The 14,454-nt window shown below is 34.3% G+C and overlaps 1 protein-coding gene across 1 annotated transcript; it reads left to right on the forward strand.

Moving 5' to 3' along the window:
- The first annotated feature begins 9,486 nt into the window (after positions 1-9,486).
- Positions 9,487-10,719, forward strand: LOC117780854 (ficolin-2-like). Its single transcript, XM_034617530.1, has 3 exons — positions 9,487-9,580; positions 9,829-10,389; positions 10,448-10,719. Exons 2-3 carry the CDS (start codon positions 10,013-10,015, stop codon positions 10,563-10,565), a joined length of 495 nt encoding a protein of 164 aa, XP_034473421.1. The 5' UTR covers positions 9,487-9,580; positions 9,829-10,012; the 3' UTR covers positions 10,566-10,719.
- The last annotated feature ends 3,735 nt before the right edge of the window (positions 10,720-14,454 follow it).

The following is a 14,454-nucleotide window of genomic DNA, read 5'->3' on the forward strand; positions in this document are numbered from 1 at the left end:
AAAAACATATTATTTTAAGAGTGCGATAAAATATATTAGATACCTAAAAATATATTTTTTTTTTTTTGATTTCTTAAAATGTTTTTTTTTTACATTTAATTTTTTAGTTTTAGCTTTAGTTTTTATTGAATTTGTATTTTATTTATGGTGATCGAATTGCACGATTAAACATATACAAGTACTGGACTTTCAACAGTCGAACACCTCGAACTTAGCATTTTTACTTGTTGTATTTGCTATTGTAGCTGCTACTCGCAATAAGTGAAAATTTGTTGTACGTTGCACATAAATTTTATTCTGCTGCAAATGCATTGCCAGCTGCAATGGCTGTCGGTGAGGGGCAGAGGCAGAGGCAAGTGGCAAGTGGAAAGTGGCAAGCACAGAGGCAACGGCAAATTAATATTTATTCGCAGGGGAAGCGAGAGGGGGTGGGGGGCTGAAGGGGCAACAACGACGGGCTGCTAATTACAAAAGTCGAATGCAGTCATTACACGAGCGATTAAGTTTTTGTCGTGTGCTTTTTTCAAATGCTTCTTTTTTGTACATCATTTCAGTTGTTGCCAGAATTCAACATGAAATTTAATGATGCACTAAAGTGCAAATATTTCAATTGAAATAGAAAATTAAAAGCAAGGGCTGCAGTCGAGAGGGCCTGACTGTAAGGAACCCTGTACTTATTCGTAACAAATTAAAAAAATGGTAAATCACAGTGCAAATTATACAATCGTATATTGATTAAAAAAATTTTACTGCTCGGTTAGAACAAAGAAAACTTGAAAATAAAAATTAAGCTAAATTTTGAAATAAAAATATATATATATTCTTAAGCGGGATTTGTCTCATGAGATCTAAGATCTTACAGACGGACTTTGCTATATTTGTTAACTTTCATACTCGAAACCCAGAAAATTTACATTTTATTTTTACATTAATTTAATTTTACATTGATAAATTAATAAAAATACATATGAGTTGCTCTAATCAAAATCGACTAGTTTTGGACTGAATTTATGTTAATAAATTTCACTAAACAGTAAGTATAATAGACTAGCTAAACTCCGAATATATGATAATAGTTGAAAGCTCAAAGCTGTTTAGCAATATATAAAACATGTTTCAAACTAGTTTTGTCAAAGACCGCATTTTTACTAGTTATATGTAGAACAAAGACAACAAAAGTCTCGACTAATCTAACATAAGTTTGTTTGTTACAATTTTTTCAATCTGTGGACTTAAGTTTTTCCTAGTTTTGAAATTTTCAAAATCGCCCTAAAAAAGGTTCGAAACTTTGTATTATCTAAGTACAGGGTCTGAAAATCAAGGCAAGTGCTAAAAGCGCATCCAGACAAAGTGGTTTATGAGGCCTTTCGGCCACATTCTGTCCAGTAAATAAAATATACCATGCAGAGAAACGGACTGCGATTATAAAAACATTTGCCACAGCTGATATCCCTCGAATTGAATAAGGGAAGAGAGTGTTCCCAGCCCAGGTCGAAGTTCCAAGTTCCTACACTGGACATTCGCCCAAATAACAAAGAGGCTAAGGGAATGGAGGGGATTGTAGGGGGTTGTAGGGGGAGTGTAACGCACTTACAGTTTATTGCATTTATAGAGCTCTTGTGAGAGTGTGTGTGTGTACGATTTACTTACTCACACACACTTACACACACACACACAATTATATCACGTGTGTTTGCTTGGCACCCAAAGGGACACCATTTGGTAATGAGATTTAGAAATAAAATCTACAAAGATGTTTGCACGAGCTGTTGACGTTGCCATTCCCCTTCCCCTTCCCCTTCCCCTCCCACACCCTCTCTACTATATAGTATATATGTGATTCTGTGCGATGTCCATTTGTTTCTGCTAGTATCCATTAGTAACAGATGCTGCTGCCACTAGCAAAGGCAGCTTTAGCTCCATCTCCATCTCCGTCTCCATCTCCTTCTTCAGCTCTTGGCCAGATCCACATTCAAATGACATCTATGCACGCTGCTGCCATTTATATGTACATATTCCCCACAATATATGCACAGATATATGCACATACATATAGAAAACAAAATACACAAATGTGTCGACCTCTAGCCGAAGCATAAATGCTCTATCAAGTCATACATCACAAATAGAAGTTTAAATTGAAAATATCGAACTCAAATTAATGAGAAATACTTATTTATACTATTATTGAATAAGGTATACTCGAGCAGACTTATATAAACTATAAATTTCCATGTACTTAAAATAATACAGTTTTACCAACAATTTTTTTTATCAAATTAAACACAGATAATACTTAAATTAATATTTTTATTAATTTATTACGTTAAACCTTTTATTTTTAATTACTTTTAGCAAAATTGAAAAAATGAATAATTAAATTTGATATTAAATTTCAGAATCACAATTACTCTAATTTTATATTTTTTCACATTTTACAAAAATTATATATATTTGATATTTTATTATACAAATTTGATTATAATAATAATTTTATATAATTTAAGCATTAAGGTTGAAAATAAAATATTCATTAGTTTCAAAGAAATCCCTTTAAGCCAAGTTTTAACCTAAAACCAATTATCGATGCAACTTAAAGTAAAAGCAATTTAAACAGAATAAATTGGCTTAAAAATCTGCATATTTTTAATTTGATTTTTAGCACTTTAAAACATTTTTAATTTAAAAAAAAGAATATCTACGAACTTAAACAACAAAAAACCGATATCCTTGCTTTTTCTTACTGAAATATCTGTTAAAAAATAAGTCATTCTTATAGAAATATTTTACATATTGTTCTGATTAATTAAAATCCACAAACTATTATTTTTGAAATTTTATTATTATGCTTGTTCAACGAAAGAAATTTGTTTTGTGTTCTAATGAGTCTATATACAATATAGCCTTGACTCAAGGGTAAACAAATTTGTGAATGGTGCATGGCATTATGGCAATTTGGTCAGCATGTTAATAGGGTATATGTGTGAGTGTGTGAGAGTGAGTGTGTGTATATGCTTGTGTGTGTGTGGCGTATTAAACAGTGCTCGAATGGAATTAAAGCTTAGAGTACTCAGTACTCACTTCATTCAAAGTTTTATACTTTGAAAATCTATTCAGTCGCAATTTAAGTTCTTGACTTAAGCTAGTAACTTGTTAAATGCACTGTCCCTTTTCAGCACTTCCCTCTCTCTCTCTATACTATCAGCACATTATATAAACGCTTTAAGAATACGCACTAAATGGATTGTATATATCATAAACACGTTTGAATTATGGCCAAGTTGTTCTTTTTCACGTTGACTTTTGTTGCAGCAACAGCGACTACAGCAACAATAACAACAATCACAACAACAACATCAATCACAACAACAACAACAGCAATTCAAACGGCTTCCCGACTGTCCGACGCCATAACGAGATAAATCATTTTAGACAGCGTCATTAGTTGGCCTGTAATCATGTTGCTGTTGTTGTTGTTGCTGTTGTTTTTGTTGCTGCTGCTGTTGTTGTTGTTGCTGTTGTTGCTACGTCGATGATGTTGCTTGCCCCTCAACGTGGCGCACACACGCGCCAAACTTTTGATACATTAAGTATACGCCGCGTGGGCATGCAAGTGTGTGTGTGGCAGGTCCAAGTTGATACACTCAAAAAACTCGCCCTAGCTGTAGCAAATCGCAATAAAATTTACACATCAGCTGTTGAAATTTGTAGTTACTTTTTGTCTCTAATATAGGCGAATTTAAATTGAATTTAGAAATGGTTTTCCTTGTTCAAAGCGCCTTTAAAATATCAAAACAATATTTCTTTAATTTAGACCGAATTTACTTAAAAATAGAAAAGTTTTTCTTATTTTTTGAAATATTTTTTAGGTGATTTAATGTTTGGAATTTGGCAGCCGCAAGAATAAAATCGGTAACGTTAAAAATCAGACTACATAATAAATGTTTCTTACACATGTGACAGAAAGAAAATCTATTTGGAATAATTTAAAGTTTTAACAAAACTTATAAATAAATTAAAAGAAAATAAAACAATTCTGATACTACTTTCTGTTTTTCCGAAAGAATTTGATTGAAGCTCAAGAAATCTTACTCAATCTTTGAGTAATTTGTATTTTTTGGTAATTTTCTGAAAGATAGAAAATCAATTTTTAAAGTGCAAGTTGCCTGGCAGCGTTTTTTTCCGTGCTGTCATTGCAAAAGTCGCTTTAATCCAGCATCCCCTCATCAGCTTCATCCCCTGTGCGGCTGCCAACCTTTTAGGGGCTGAGCTCAAGTCAAAATGGGTGTGGTTAATGGTAAATTTCTTTTTAATTTGAGGCATTCACTCAAAGTCATAGTCATGTTGGGGATATTAATGCCGTCCAGAGGCAGCAACTTTCAGGACACGTTCAGCCAATGACTTATAATTTATGGTGACGGCAGCCGTCGCTCGCATTTAATATAAAAAGCAAAAGCACAAATCGCAACAACAACAAAGAGTAAAGCACATCAACTGCCCCTGTATCTGTCCGGGTTTATAGGCGTATTTAGTCTCAAGGTTGTCTATTTGTGCTAATGGCTTTTTAATTATATTAGCGGTGGGTCGAGTTCTATCTCAGAGATTTATTCTCAATAATTGCATCATTTCATCTTGTTTGCCACTCAACAGACTGCAATGACAGGCGAGTGCATTTCTGTGTTGTCTCTCTCTCTCGCTCTCTCTCTCTCTGTCGCCATGTCTATCTTTATCTCCATCTCCTTTTGCCTGGTTGATGTTGCCTTGTACGTCTGCGGCGGCACACTAACATATGCTAATAGCAATTTGTGGTAATGAAGTTGATTAACATTGCAGCAAGAGTGACAACAACACGAACATGACACTGACACTGAGACAGACTGAGAAGGCGACTTAGAGACAGATAGAGAGAGGCAGAGACAGAGACAGAGAGAGAGAGATAGACATCCACTTGGCCTCGTTCTATTGCCTGTTTGAGTTTGGTAATTAAATTCATGCCCCGTTGCTTCCACCGTATGTCGCGAATTACGGAAATTGCAGTCAAGTTTGCAGTAAACAGTTTGCAAGTTGCAAGTTTACCTGCATCTACTCCACAGCTCATTTCCTCTTGACCAGTTTCCAGTTTATATTGTACTCTAATCAATGCATTTGTATAAATTGATGAACATGCCACATTTATGGCAATTAGACTCCACACGATTGTTTCTCATTTCGAAAGCCAATTTATTTAGTTGCAGTGTCCTTAAGCCAAGTACAAAATATTGACTCAAACATGGCGTTTCTCAGGAAAACTTTAGTTTTCGGGGTTTGGCAAGATTCTGTTTATTTAAATAGAAAATTGTAAACATCTTTGAGTCGAAGCTTTTCTTTTATTGCTTGTATTGAACAATAGTATCATAAATACATACTTAAAAAAATAAATGCTAAGATAATGAATTTGAAACTTTAATTTTATAATGATTTTGTTTTCTGTGTTTTCTATTCAAAATTGCCCAAATTGTTAACTATTCCTTGTACAATTGCGAGTGTATAAATACTTATAAATATATATTCATTGAATTCGCTTTTGCTTCTTGTCCAGCTAAGCGCATTTTAAATGCAATTAAAACGCGTAACAAAATTTGCAGCTCGACAAAAATCGCGTTTGGATGAAAGCTTAATTTAATAATGCAACAAAAATAGCGCATAATTTAGTTGCAGCAGCTGCAGGACATTCAGTTGATTAAATTCTATGCCAAATGCATTAATACACGGACTGTATTTCAGTTGAAATTCGAATGCGAAATGTTTAATGCGATAATATATAGTCGAGTGCATATAAAATATTTTGAAAATAAATTGAGAACTCGCAAGAAATAAAATCCTGGACTAAAAGATACCCGCGACTCAATTTAAATATTTATATATGCATTTTAGAATTATAAAAATAGAAAAAAATAATGCTGCATACCTTTAGGCGCTCGTCTTGCTTTAAAACAGCCATAAATTTCGTAATATTTAACCGATACTGATGTAACAAAGTGGGATGATTGGCATTAATTAAAAATTTTGTTAATCAATAAAATGTGTCTTCTATTGTAAAAATTGTAGCTGCTTTAGAGTTTTTATCTCAGTCAGTTTTTTAGAGAGCCTGTATGCAGTCGTTTAACAAATAAAATATACCCTTTTTTCCTACGATTAAGGAGTACATTAAATTGTTGGAATGCACGAGTATAAACAGTTAATATGAGACGACTTTACAATGGCGAACAATGACAAAAGATCCGAATGACAGCGGAAACGGAAACGGAAACAGCGCAATGACACAAAAGCAAAGCAGTGCTACAAATGAAGAGGAGAAACGGGGACGGCAACTCGATCATCATCAAGGGGCAGGTGAGGGAAAGTATTAAATATATTACAGCATATCAAAACTGATTGCAACGGGTGGTAATTCAATTTGAGGCGCCACCAACGAGAGTCACGTAAAAAGTGGCCTCTGAATGCAAATATAAATGCAATGCGAATATGTAAAAGTCAATGCTTAATCGAATATTCACCCAGTGCACTTCTCTGCCCCTCTTCCTGCTCCCACCTATCACATAAAGCGGTGCAATCAATGTACATCCGACGACTCGATTTCATTCGGTTTCTCGTTCGGCTTATTGCATGCAATTAAGTTCAATAAACTGATGCAACTTCAATGTTGTAAGTCTACCAGCTTCTTTCTCCATTCTCCTTTATCTTTTGTTATTGTTATACCCTGGATGGGGTTATTATAATTATTTCTAAAATTGTGTAACGCATTAAAAGACAGATAATAAAAAACTTAAATTTAAATTTCTAAATGATGCAAAATGTCTTTAAGTACCAAACGAATCTATAACTCAAGTGAATAAAATAAAACACCAAAAATTCAAGGTTTCTCTGAAAATATTTTTAAATTTTAAAAGAAAACTTTGCTCTAAATAATATTCTATGGGCGCATTTATCATTTCGCTCTGAAAAATCTATGTGTATACTTAGATATTTGTCCAAAATATACGAATCGGATGACTAAATCATATATCTATTGACAAAAATTATTTTTTTTTATGGTTTTATATATCTGGACCAAATTTTGCTAAAATCGAACTACACGAAAATTTAATGCAGGGTAACAAAACTTCGACGTGTCGTATATTTTCTTTCTTTCTTGCTGTTATTGTTTTTGAGTAATTAACAAAAGTGCGCTTGCGGCCAGAATGGTAGAAAGGACTCGGCATCCAGGTCCAGGCAATACTCGGAAAACCCAGGTCCAATTCAGTTGAGGATATTCCATTCAAGGGACGGACTAAGTGCGTTATGAGCAGCATATGGATATGCGGTTGAAGCCAGCCATTACACACACACACACACACACACACACACACACACACACACACATGCACAGAAAAAGGCGCTTAAATTGAATTAAGGCCTTGTATCCTTTGTCGTTCCTAATTCGATTAACAATCATGAAAACTGTGCAAATAACAAATAGCTGTTGAGAGTGGAAAAGACGGGAAGGTGGGGAGGTAGATCAGTGGGTCATTGGGTGGCTGGGGAAGTGGGTGTGGTTTCTGAGGCTGCTGGCAACAGTTGACCCCAAGTAATGGCATAATTAAATTGACAGGACATGCGACAACAGCTGACCATAAGAGCAGCAGATAAACAGGCAACACTTTTTGGGAAGAGGGGCACAAAAACAATAACAACATGTATAAAAAATAATCTGAAAGTACTCGACTGTCAGCTGCCCAGTACACGTAGAATAGCAACAGTTAGATTTCGAATTAAAAACAGAACTAAAGAAAAATTAAGTACAAAAAAAATTACATAAAGAAAATTATTTAAAAAAAAGATTAAATTTAAATTTAAATGAATTATTTTATTTTTGAATTATGAAATATTTTTAGTAAAAAGTTCAATACTAAAAAAAAAAAGATTTTATTAAAAATAAAATATATTAAAATCAACAATCAAAAATTTAATCATTAAATAATAATAAAGAGAAATAAATAAGCATTGGTTATGCATTAACATAACCAATACAATAATTTAATAACAATAAAATAATCAAAAATTTTTATCATTTTATCTATGTATGTATACTTAAATAATTTTTAAATGAAAAAAATTATTAGCATAAAGAAATGAAAAATACAAATATACTAAGGCTGAGTAACATAATTAAATTATTTTATAATTGTACTAACATGTAATAATATTTAAAAAGAATGAGCATTATGTAAAAAATTAGTAAATAAAAATATAAAAATATTATGTGATTAAAAGTATGAATAATGATGCAGCACATAAAACTTTTAAGACATTGTCACAAACCCATATGCTTGTTTACCCTTTTGGTACTGGGCTAACAACCACAAGCAGTTGATGTGCAAGTGGGCGTGGTTATTACATAACGCCCACAACTCTTACATTTTGCAAAACTGTTGTTGCTGTTGCCGATATTGATGTCTACAAAAACAAAAGCAAATTGAACAGGTTACAAAAATTTGTTTGGCTGTTTGCGTGTAACATTTTCATGTAAACAAGCAAATGTACAAGAACACCAAACAACAGCAACAACAACAACAACATTAACAACTGCAACAGGTGGCGAAAGCAATCAGAAAGCTAATTTTGAATTATTGCAAAACATTTGTTGCTTCGCTTTGACAATCAATAATGACAATACAAACACATAATAAACAATGTTGAAAAAGTAAAAAAATACACAAAAATATTTAATGAAATGAATCAAAACTTTTGCGACACTTTTACGAGTTTCTTCAACTAACTTTTTTCAGACTGCCAGAAAGTTGAAATTATTTTTAAAGCACTTTTATTGTGTACAATTCTTTTCTTTCTTTTTTTTTAACATATCTTCAACGATTAGATTCGTATTCTAAGCCGAACATAATTAAATGAAATATAAATAATTTATGTTCAATTTTTTGCATAAACAATTTACAAAGTATATATATACAATTATTGAAAATTCGATCAGTAGTTAAAGTTTTAGTATGATACACTTCATGTTTGTTTTTCGAGAAGTCTCAACCAACCTGACAGAATACGCATCTCATCCATTTCTCAATTCGTCACATTTCTGTCTGTTATCACTCTCTCTGTTATCACTTTGTTCGTGTTGCGCGTGTTGTGCGTGTATTGGTGAGTTTGAACTTCTGATTAAAGATACGAGCATCACCTTGACCATCACTGAAATAGAACCAAAATACGCTCTGTGCGTACATTTCATTCTTATTCCCTAGCAACCATAAAAATCAACACTAAATCTTGTGGCAAAAGCACGAAAACATTGATAATAATATACAAAGTATATAATGTGCGTGGACTCAAAATCATTTTCAAATTCACTTCTTGGTCACTAGTCTAATTTCGACCCAGTCAGTCTTCTAAGGCACTCAGTGAAACTCAGTCGCAAAATGTTGCAAAAAGTAATTTGTTTAATCTGTGCTGTAAGTTTTTTATTTTCGTTCTCAAATGCTAATTGTATTATTCCTGAACGTAATGAGACGAATAAAAGCCCTTCAGTGAACATCCAAATATCTGAGTTGAGGTAAGAGTCTTTTTACTGGTCCACACTAGTGACGAAAGCAGTTCTCAAAAGCACACACGATTTATAAAAACACAACAGCTGAAAAAAGACGGACTTGATAAGGAGTCCAACATTCAACTACTTAGAACAGAGCTGGAAGAACAAAAGAAAGACAAAGAATCGAAAAATCATTTTCTTACTGAGGAGCTGGAGCGTCAGGGAAAATTAATAGGTGAACTTAATAAGCAATTGAATAATCAAACTCTTAGGTCGGAACAGGAACGACAAGGAAAGCTGATTGATGCACTTATTAAGAAATCTTACCCTCGTTGTACCGTCGCCAAGTCCAGTGGGATCAATGAAATACTCATCCCCAAGTTTAGCAGTCAACCTTTCAAAGTGGCCTGCGATGCAGAAACTCGAGGGGGAGGCTGGACGATTATCCTGAGGAGGATGGATGGAACTGTCGACTTCTATCGCAACTGGGCTGCATACAAAGAGGGATTTGGAGATCTAAATGGCGAGTTCTTCTTGGGATTGGATAAAATACACGCATTGACGGCAGACGGGAATCAGGAATTACTTGTCGTCCTAGAGGACTTCGAGGGAAATGAAGCTTTTGAGATGTATGACAGCTTTGCAATCGGCGATGAAGATCAACAATATGTCCTACACACCCTGGGAAATGCGACTGGAGGTGCGGGTGATTCACTCTCTTATCATCGTGGCATGAAATTTACCACCAAAGATCGGGATAATGATAAACGTAAGGCGAAAAATTGCGCTGTATTCAGAACTGGCGCTTGGTGGTACTCTAATTGTCACGACAGGTATGATGAAATGCTAATTGTATTTCAAAGCTTCGTTTATTAACTTGAGTTCTTACAGCAACTTGGCAGGGAAGTACAATGATAACAGCTGGGGCAAGGGCGTTATTTGGTCCACTTTTAAATATTTTGATTACTCCCTCAAAAAAGCAGTCATGATGATTCGGCCAAAGAAGTAAATTCGAAGACTCTACAATGTTTGAAATCTGCTCACCGTTATATTAAAATGTATTTTGCGATACCTCAAAACATATTCTATTACACATGTTTCTAGATAGTTTAATTATTTATTTTTTATTAAATCTTTTTTTCATGTATGTTGATTGAACGAAACGACTGCGAAGATACGTGTACTGGGCAACTAAGAGTCGAGCACTTCTTACTAGTTGTTGTTGTTGCCTCTTGACTGCTTGTTTTGGCCAACTTTACATGCACTGGCTCATAAATTCAGACATTTACTTACAGTCGAATTTCATTTTCCACACAATTGAAAGACACACATTGCTCAGACCCCCTCCCCCCCTCTACTCACCCTCTTGGCGATCTCCTCTCTTCCCTGGGTGTTCTATTACCGCCTTATTCGAAGCTCAGTTCGTTGGCAAACAAATGTCGATTTCTCCACAACTCGCGATCACATTTAACATGTTGCAAAAAATAAAAAGAAAAACAATTGCAAACCTTTTGTAATTTTTCTTATTCCACGTTTTCAGCTTTTGGGGTGAAACTGCAGCTGCCAAGGGAGGTGAGGAAAGAGTGTGGGAAGAGAGAGGTGGGAAGAGAGGGGAGAGAAGAGAAGACTCTTGGGTTTGGGCGGGGGGCAGAGACAACAGCCAACACCGAAAACAAATAAGCGCAGATAAAGAGCTGCGAGCTGTGGGATATAAGCTTAGGACTTTTCAAAGTATTGAAGACAGTATATAATATTTTAGCTTTAATTAAAAGAGCCAACTTTTTATATTAATATAATTCCTATCAATACAATAAAAAAGATTCCTGTATAGATATATAAGATAAAACTAAGAAAAATGATTGTGCCTATTTCAATAACTAATAAGTAGGATAGGGAATTTAATAAATACAAATACAAATACATATTAATGCATATTTACGTAATTCCAATATATTTTAATATTTAAAAATCCATATTTTGATGAATTCAAATTTAAAACACTTTAACAGGTAATTAGTTGGATTTGTAGAGTTGCTAATTGACAGAATCAGCTAATTATGCAAATCACTTAGTCCCTGGACCCCAAATATATTCCAAGCTATTCATCCATTGTCCCTGGGCAACCTGCCCTGGTAGTTAATTTGCTTTCGCATTCGAAAAATCCCCTTCAATGGGGTCGCATTTGATCCAAGCGGTTGCTTGATGAGTATGTATAAACGTTAATTGAGTATGGTAATTTACTCAAATGCAGTTAGGACTAGGGGGGCGTGGTTCTGCAAGTGGGACGGGGACTCGTTTTTAGTCTGGTCATTCAATTTTGCTGCATTTCAGCGGCCGCCTGTTTATCGCGGGTTTTTAATCTTAAGCGATTTTGTTTTTTACACGCAGTGTTGAAAAGTGTACACAAAAAGAAAAAAAAGTATTAATAAGCCGTATAACTCTAGTATTACGAACATGAGTACACATTAAGAAACTTACGGGATTCCGAGCGTACAGAACCCGAAAATCAAAGAATTGCTGCAAAAATTTCATTCAAAATCAATTCAATACTTGATTCTAACACGTTTTTTCACAGCAATTCATTGATTTTCGAGTTTTGTAAGCATTTTTTTGGTGAGATCTAATTTTGTAAGCTGCTTTGATTTTTTTAGTGTTGAGTTGATGTCATTCCAATTCCCAATTTTATACTAAAAATGCATGCCAAATAAAGAGAATAAATTTATTAATTTTCTGATCTCAGGCTTTAGATAATTTTTCACAGTGAATACTCACAAAACAAGTTAGCAAAATGAAAAATTATGTATACTGTTCTTATTTAATAATGTTTTGAGCTCAGTAACAGAAATTAATTGTGATTTTCTTAAGAAAATTTAAAAAATTATGAAATGCATAAATTTTGGAATTTAAAAAAGAATAATTTTAATATAAGAAAGAGGTTCTTAACTTTGGTAATTTTAATCTGAGGAGAAATCAAGTTGTGTTTGATTTTAGCGACGAATTACTTGACATTTTTGCTCTGTGTAGGGGGTTGGGGGGAGGGGGGAACTGGCTGTCCAGCGGGAAATCTGTGGAACAGATTCATCATGTTCGCCTACAACTGTGAGCCAAGTAGTTGCCTTTGGCGCGGATCCTGAAGGGGCATAAGGGGCAAGAGGGGCGACTTCAGCTTCAGCTTTAGCCGTTGCAAGGACAAGAATGAGTGCGAAAAGGAGACGGAGATGAAGAAGCAGCGGAAAGAGCAGAAGAAATGCGAACGTTGGGCCAGCCAGCAGCAGGACATTTTTAATTAAATTGCATTTCCGCTTGGGAAATTTTTTATGAAGCTACAAAAAAGGCAGGAAAGAAGGGCGCCAGGAGGGGTTGTGCATTTTACTTTGCTGACTGCTCGTTGTTGCTTTTGTACTTATTTTTATGCCGCTGCTTTATCATATCCGCAGCACGCCACGCCCCCTATACGCAATCAGAGTAGTTTTGCGCCTGCGGTAACTTGAGGGAGATACCAGCTCGGTTGGGGCATGCAACGTGGGGCAAGCGGCAAGCGGCAAGCGGCATGTAATTCAATTTTTTCGCTAGCTCCGATTCAGCGTCTCTGGCGAGAAGCTGCATCCTCGACCGCTGCGAAATCCAACAAAGAAGCATTTATTTTGCGCCCGGCTTTGTATGCGTTTTTCTTTGTTGCACACAAAACTCAATATCCCGACTTGATGTCCTTTGTAATGCATCCGCTTTTAGCTGCCTCACTGACTGGATGACTGACTGACTGACTGACTGACAGGATGACTGGATGACTGCACTATGGATAAAAAACCCGATACCTTGTCATAAAGTCAATTAATTTATTCAGCCGTATCTTGAAAATTTATATCTGAATACTCAAGAAATAATAAAAAGTACTTTTTTATAAGATTTTTACAGATTGAGAGCAACTGTGTATTAAAAAACTGCAGGAAAATTTCTACGCAGCTTGCTTAATGATTGGTGCTTTATTTGTAAGCATTAAAAAAAAGGGACATTTTTAAAATGTTGGTCAAGCTATGAAACATAAACTTAGATTTTAGTACAGATTTGTAATATGTGCTTTAAGTTTGAAAATAAAGTTCATGAATATGTGTTGTAGCGCAACTATTAAATAAAAATTTAAAATTTAATAGTAAAAACTTTACTATTATTTAGCATTTTTTAATAAAATAAAAAGTAAGTTTTATTTTTTATACATTTTTAATCAATAACTTGGATATAATTGTTTGATTGCAATTTTTTATTTCTTAAAAAAGCTATTAAAATTAAAAAAAAAAACACTTTAGTCTAACTAAAGTGCATGCCAAACTTTAAGTCACGCTTAATATTTAAGGTTTAAGACAAAAAATCGGTCATTCTTCCCATAGTGGACTGTCTAACTGACGGCTGAAGGAAACAACTGACTGTAAATCTGCCTTTAGCAGCAACGCTAAAAGCGCAAGTTGCACGTTGCACGTTGCACGTTGCAAGTTGCAAGTTGACATGGCCAGAACCCAGGAACAAGCAGCTCTGCGCTGGATTTAGCATCAAACTTAATGACATTGGCCAAAAGCTAAATTGCGGCCCAATGAACGCAACCATTCTGTTTAGTGTTGCCAATACAGCCATTTTATCGTCAAATCTAGTTTTTTAATGACAAATGATGGGAAAAAAGTTAACAATAACGGTCTACGGTAATTTCATATATTTAATATCCTTGTTTTTATTTATATGTGCTTTTTGGCGCTTATCCCAACTTTACATACATATTTATGTTAGTTTTCAATTATTATATAAATTTGCATTAAATAATAATAACGTTTAAAATTCATAACAAAAGGTTTTTGGTTTTTCAACATATAAATAAAATTGTATTTAAGAATTTGTTAAAAAACATACAA

This window comes from Drosophila innubila (genome assembly GCF_004354385.1).
Source record: "Drosophila innubila isolate TH190305 chromosome 2L unlocalized genomic scaffold, UK_Dinn_1.0 4_B_2L, whole genome shotgun sequence".
Classification (NCBI taxonomy): Eukaryota; Metazoa; Arthropoda; class Insecta; order Diptera; family Drosophilidae; genus Drosophila; species Drosophila innubila.

Excerpts from the sequence above, each read along its gene's own strand:
- LOC117780854 (XM_034617530.1), top strand. The coding sequence starts at position 10,013 with ATGGATGGAACTGTCGACTTCTATCGCAACTGGGCTGCATACAAAGAG. Across the intron at positions 10,390-10,447 it reads TACTCTAATTGTCACGACAG|CAACTTGGCAGGGAAGTACA; the intron begins GTATGATGAAAT and ends GAGTTCTTACAG.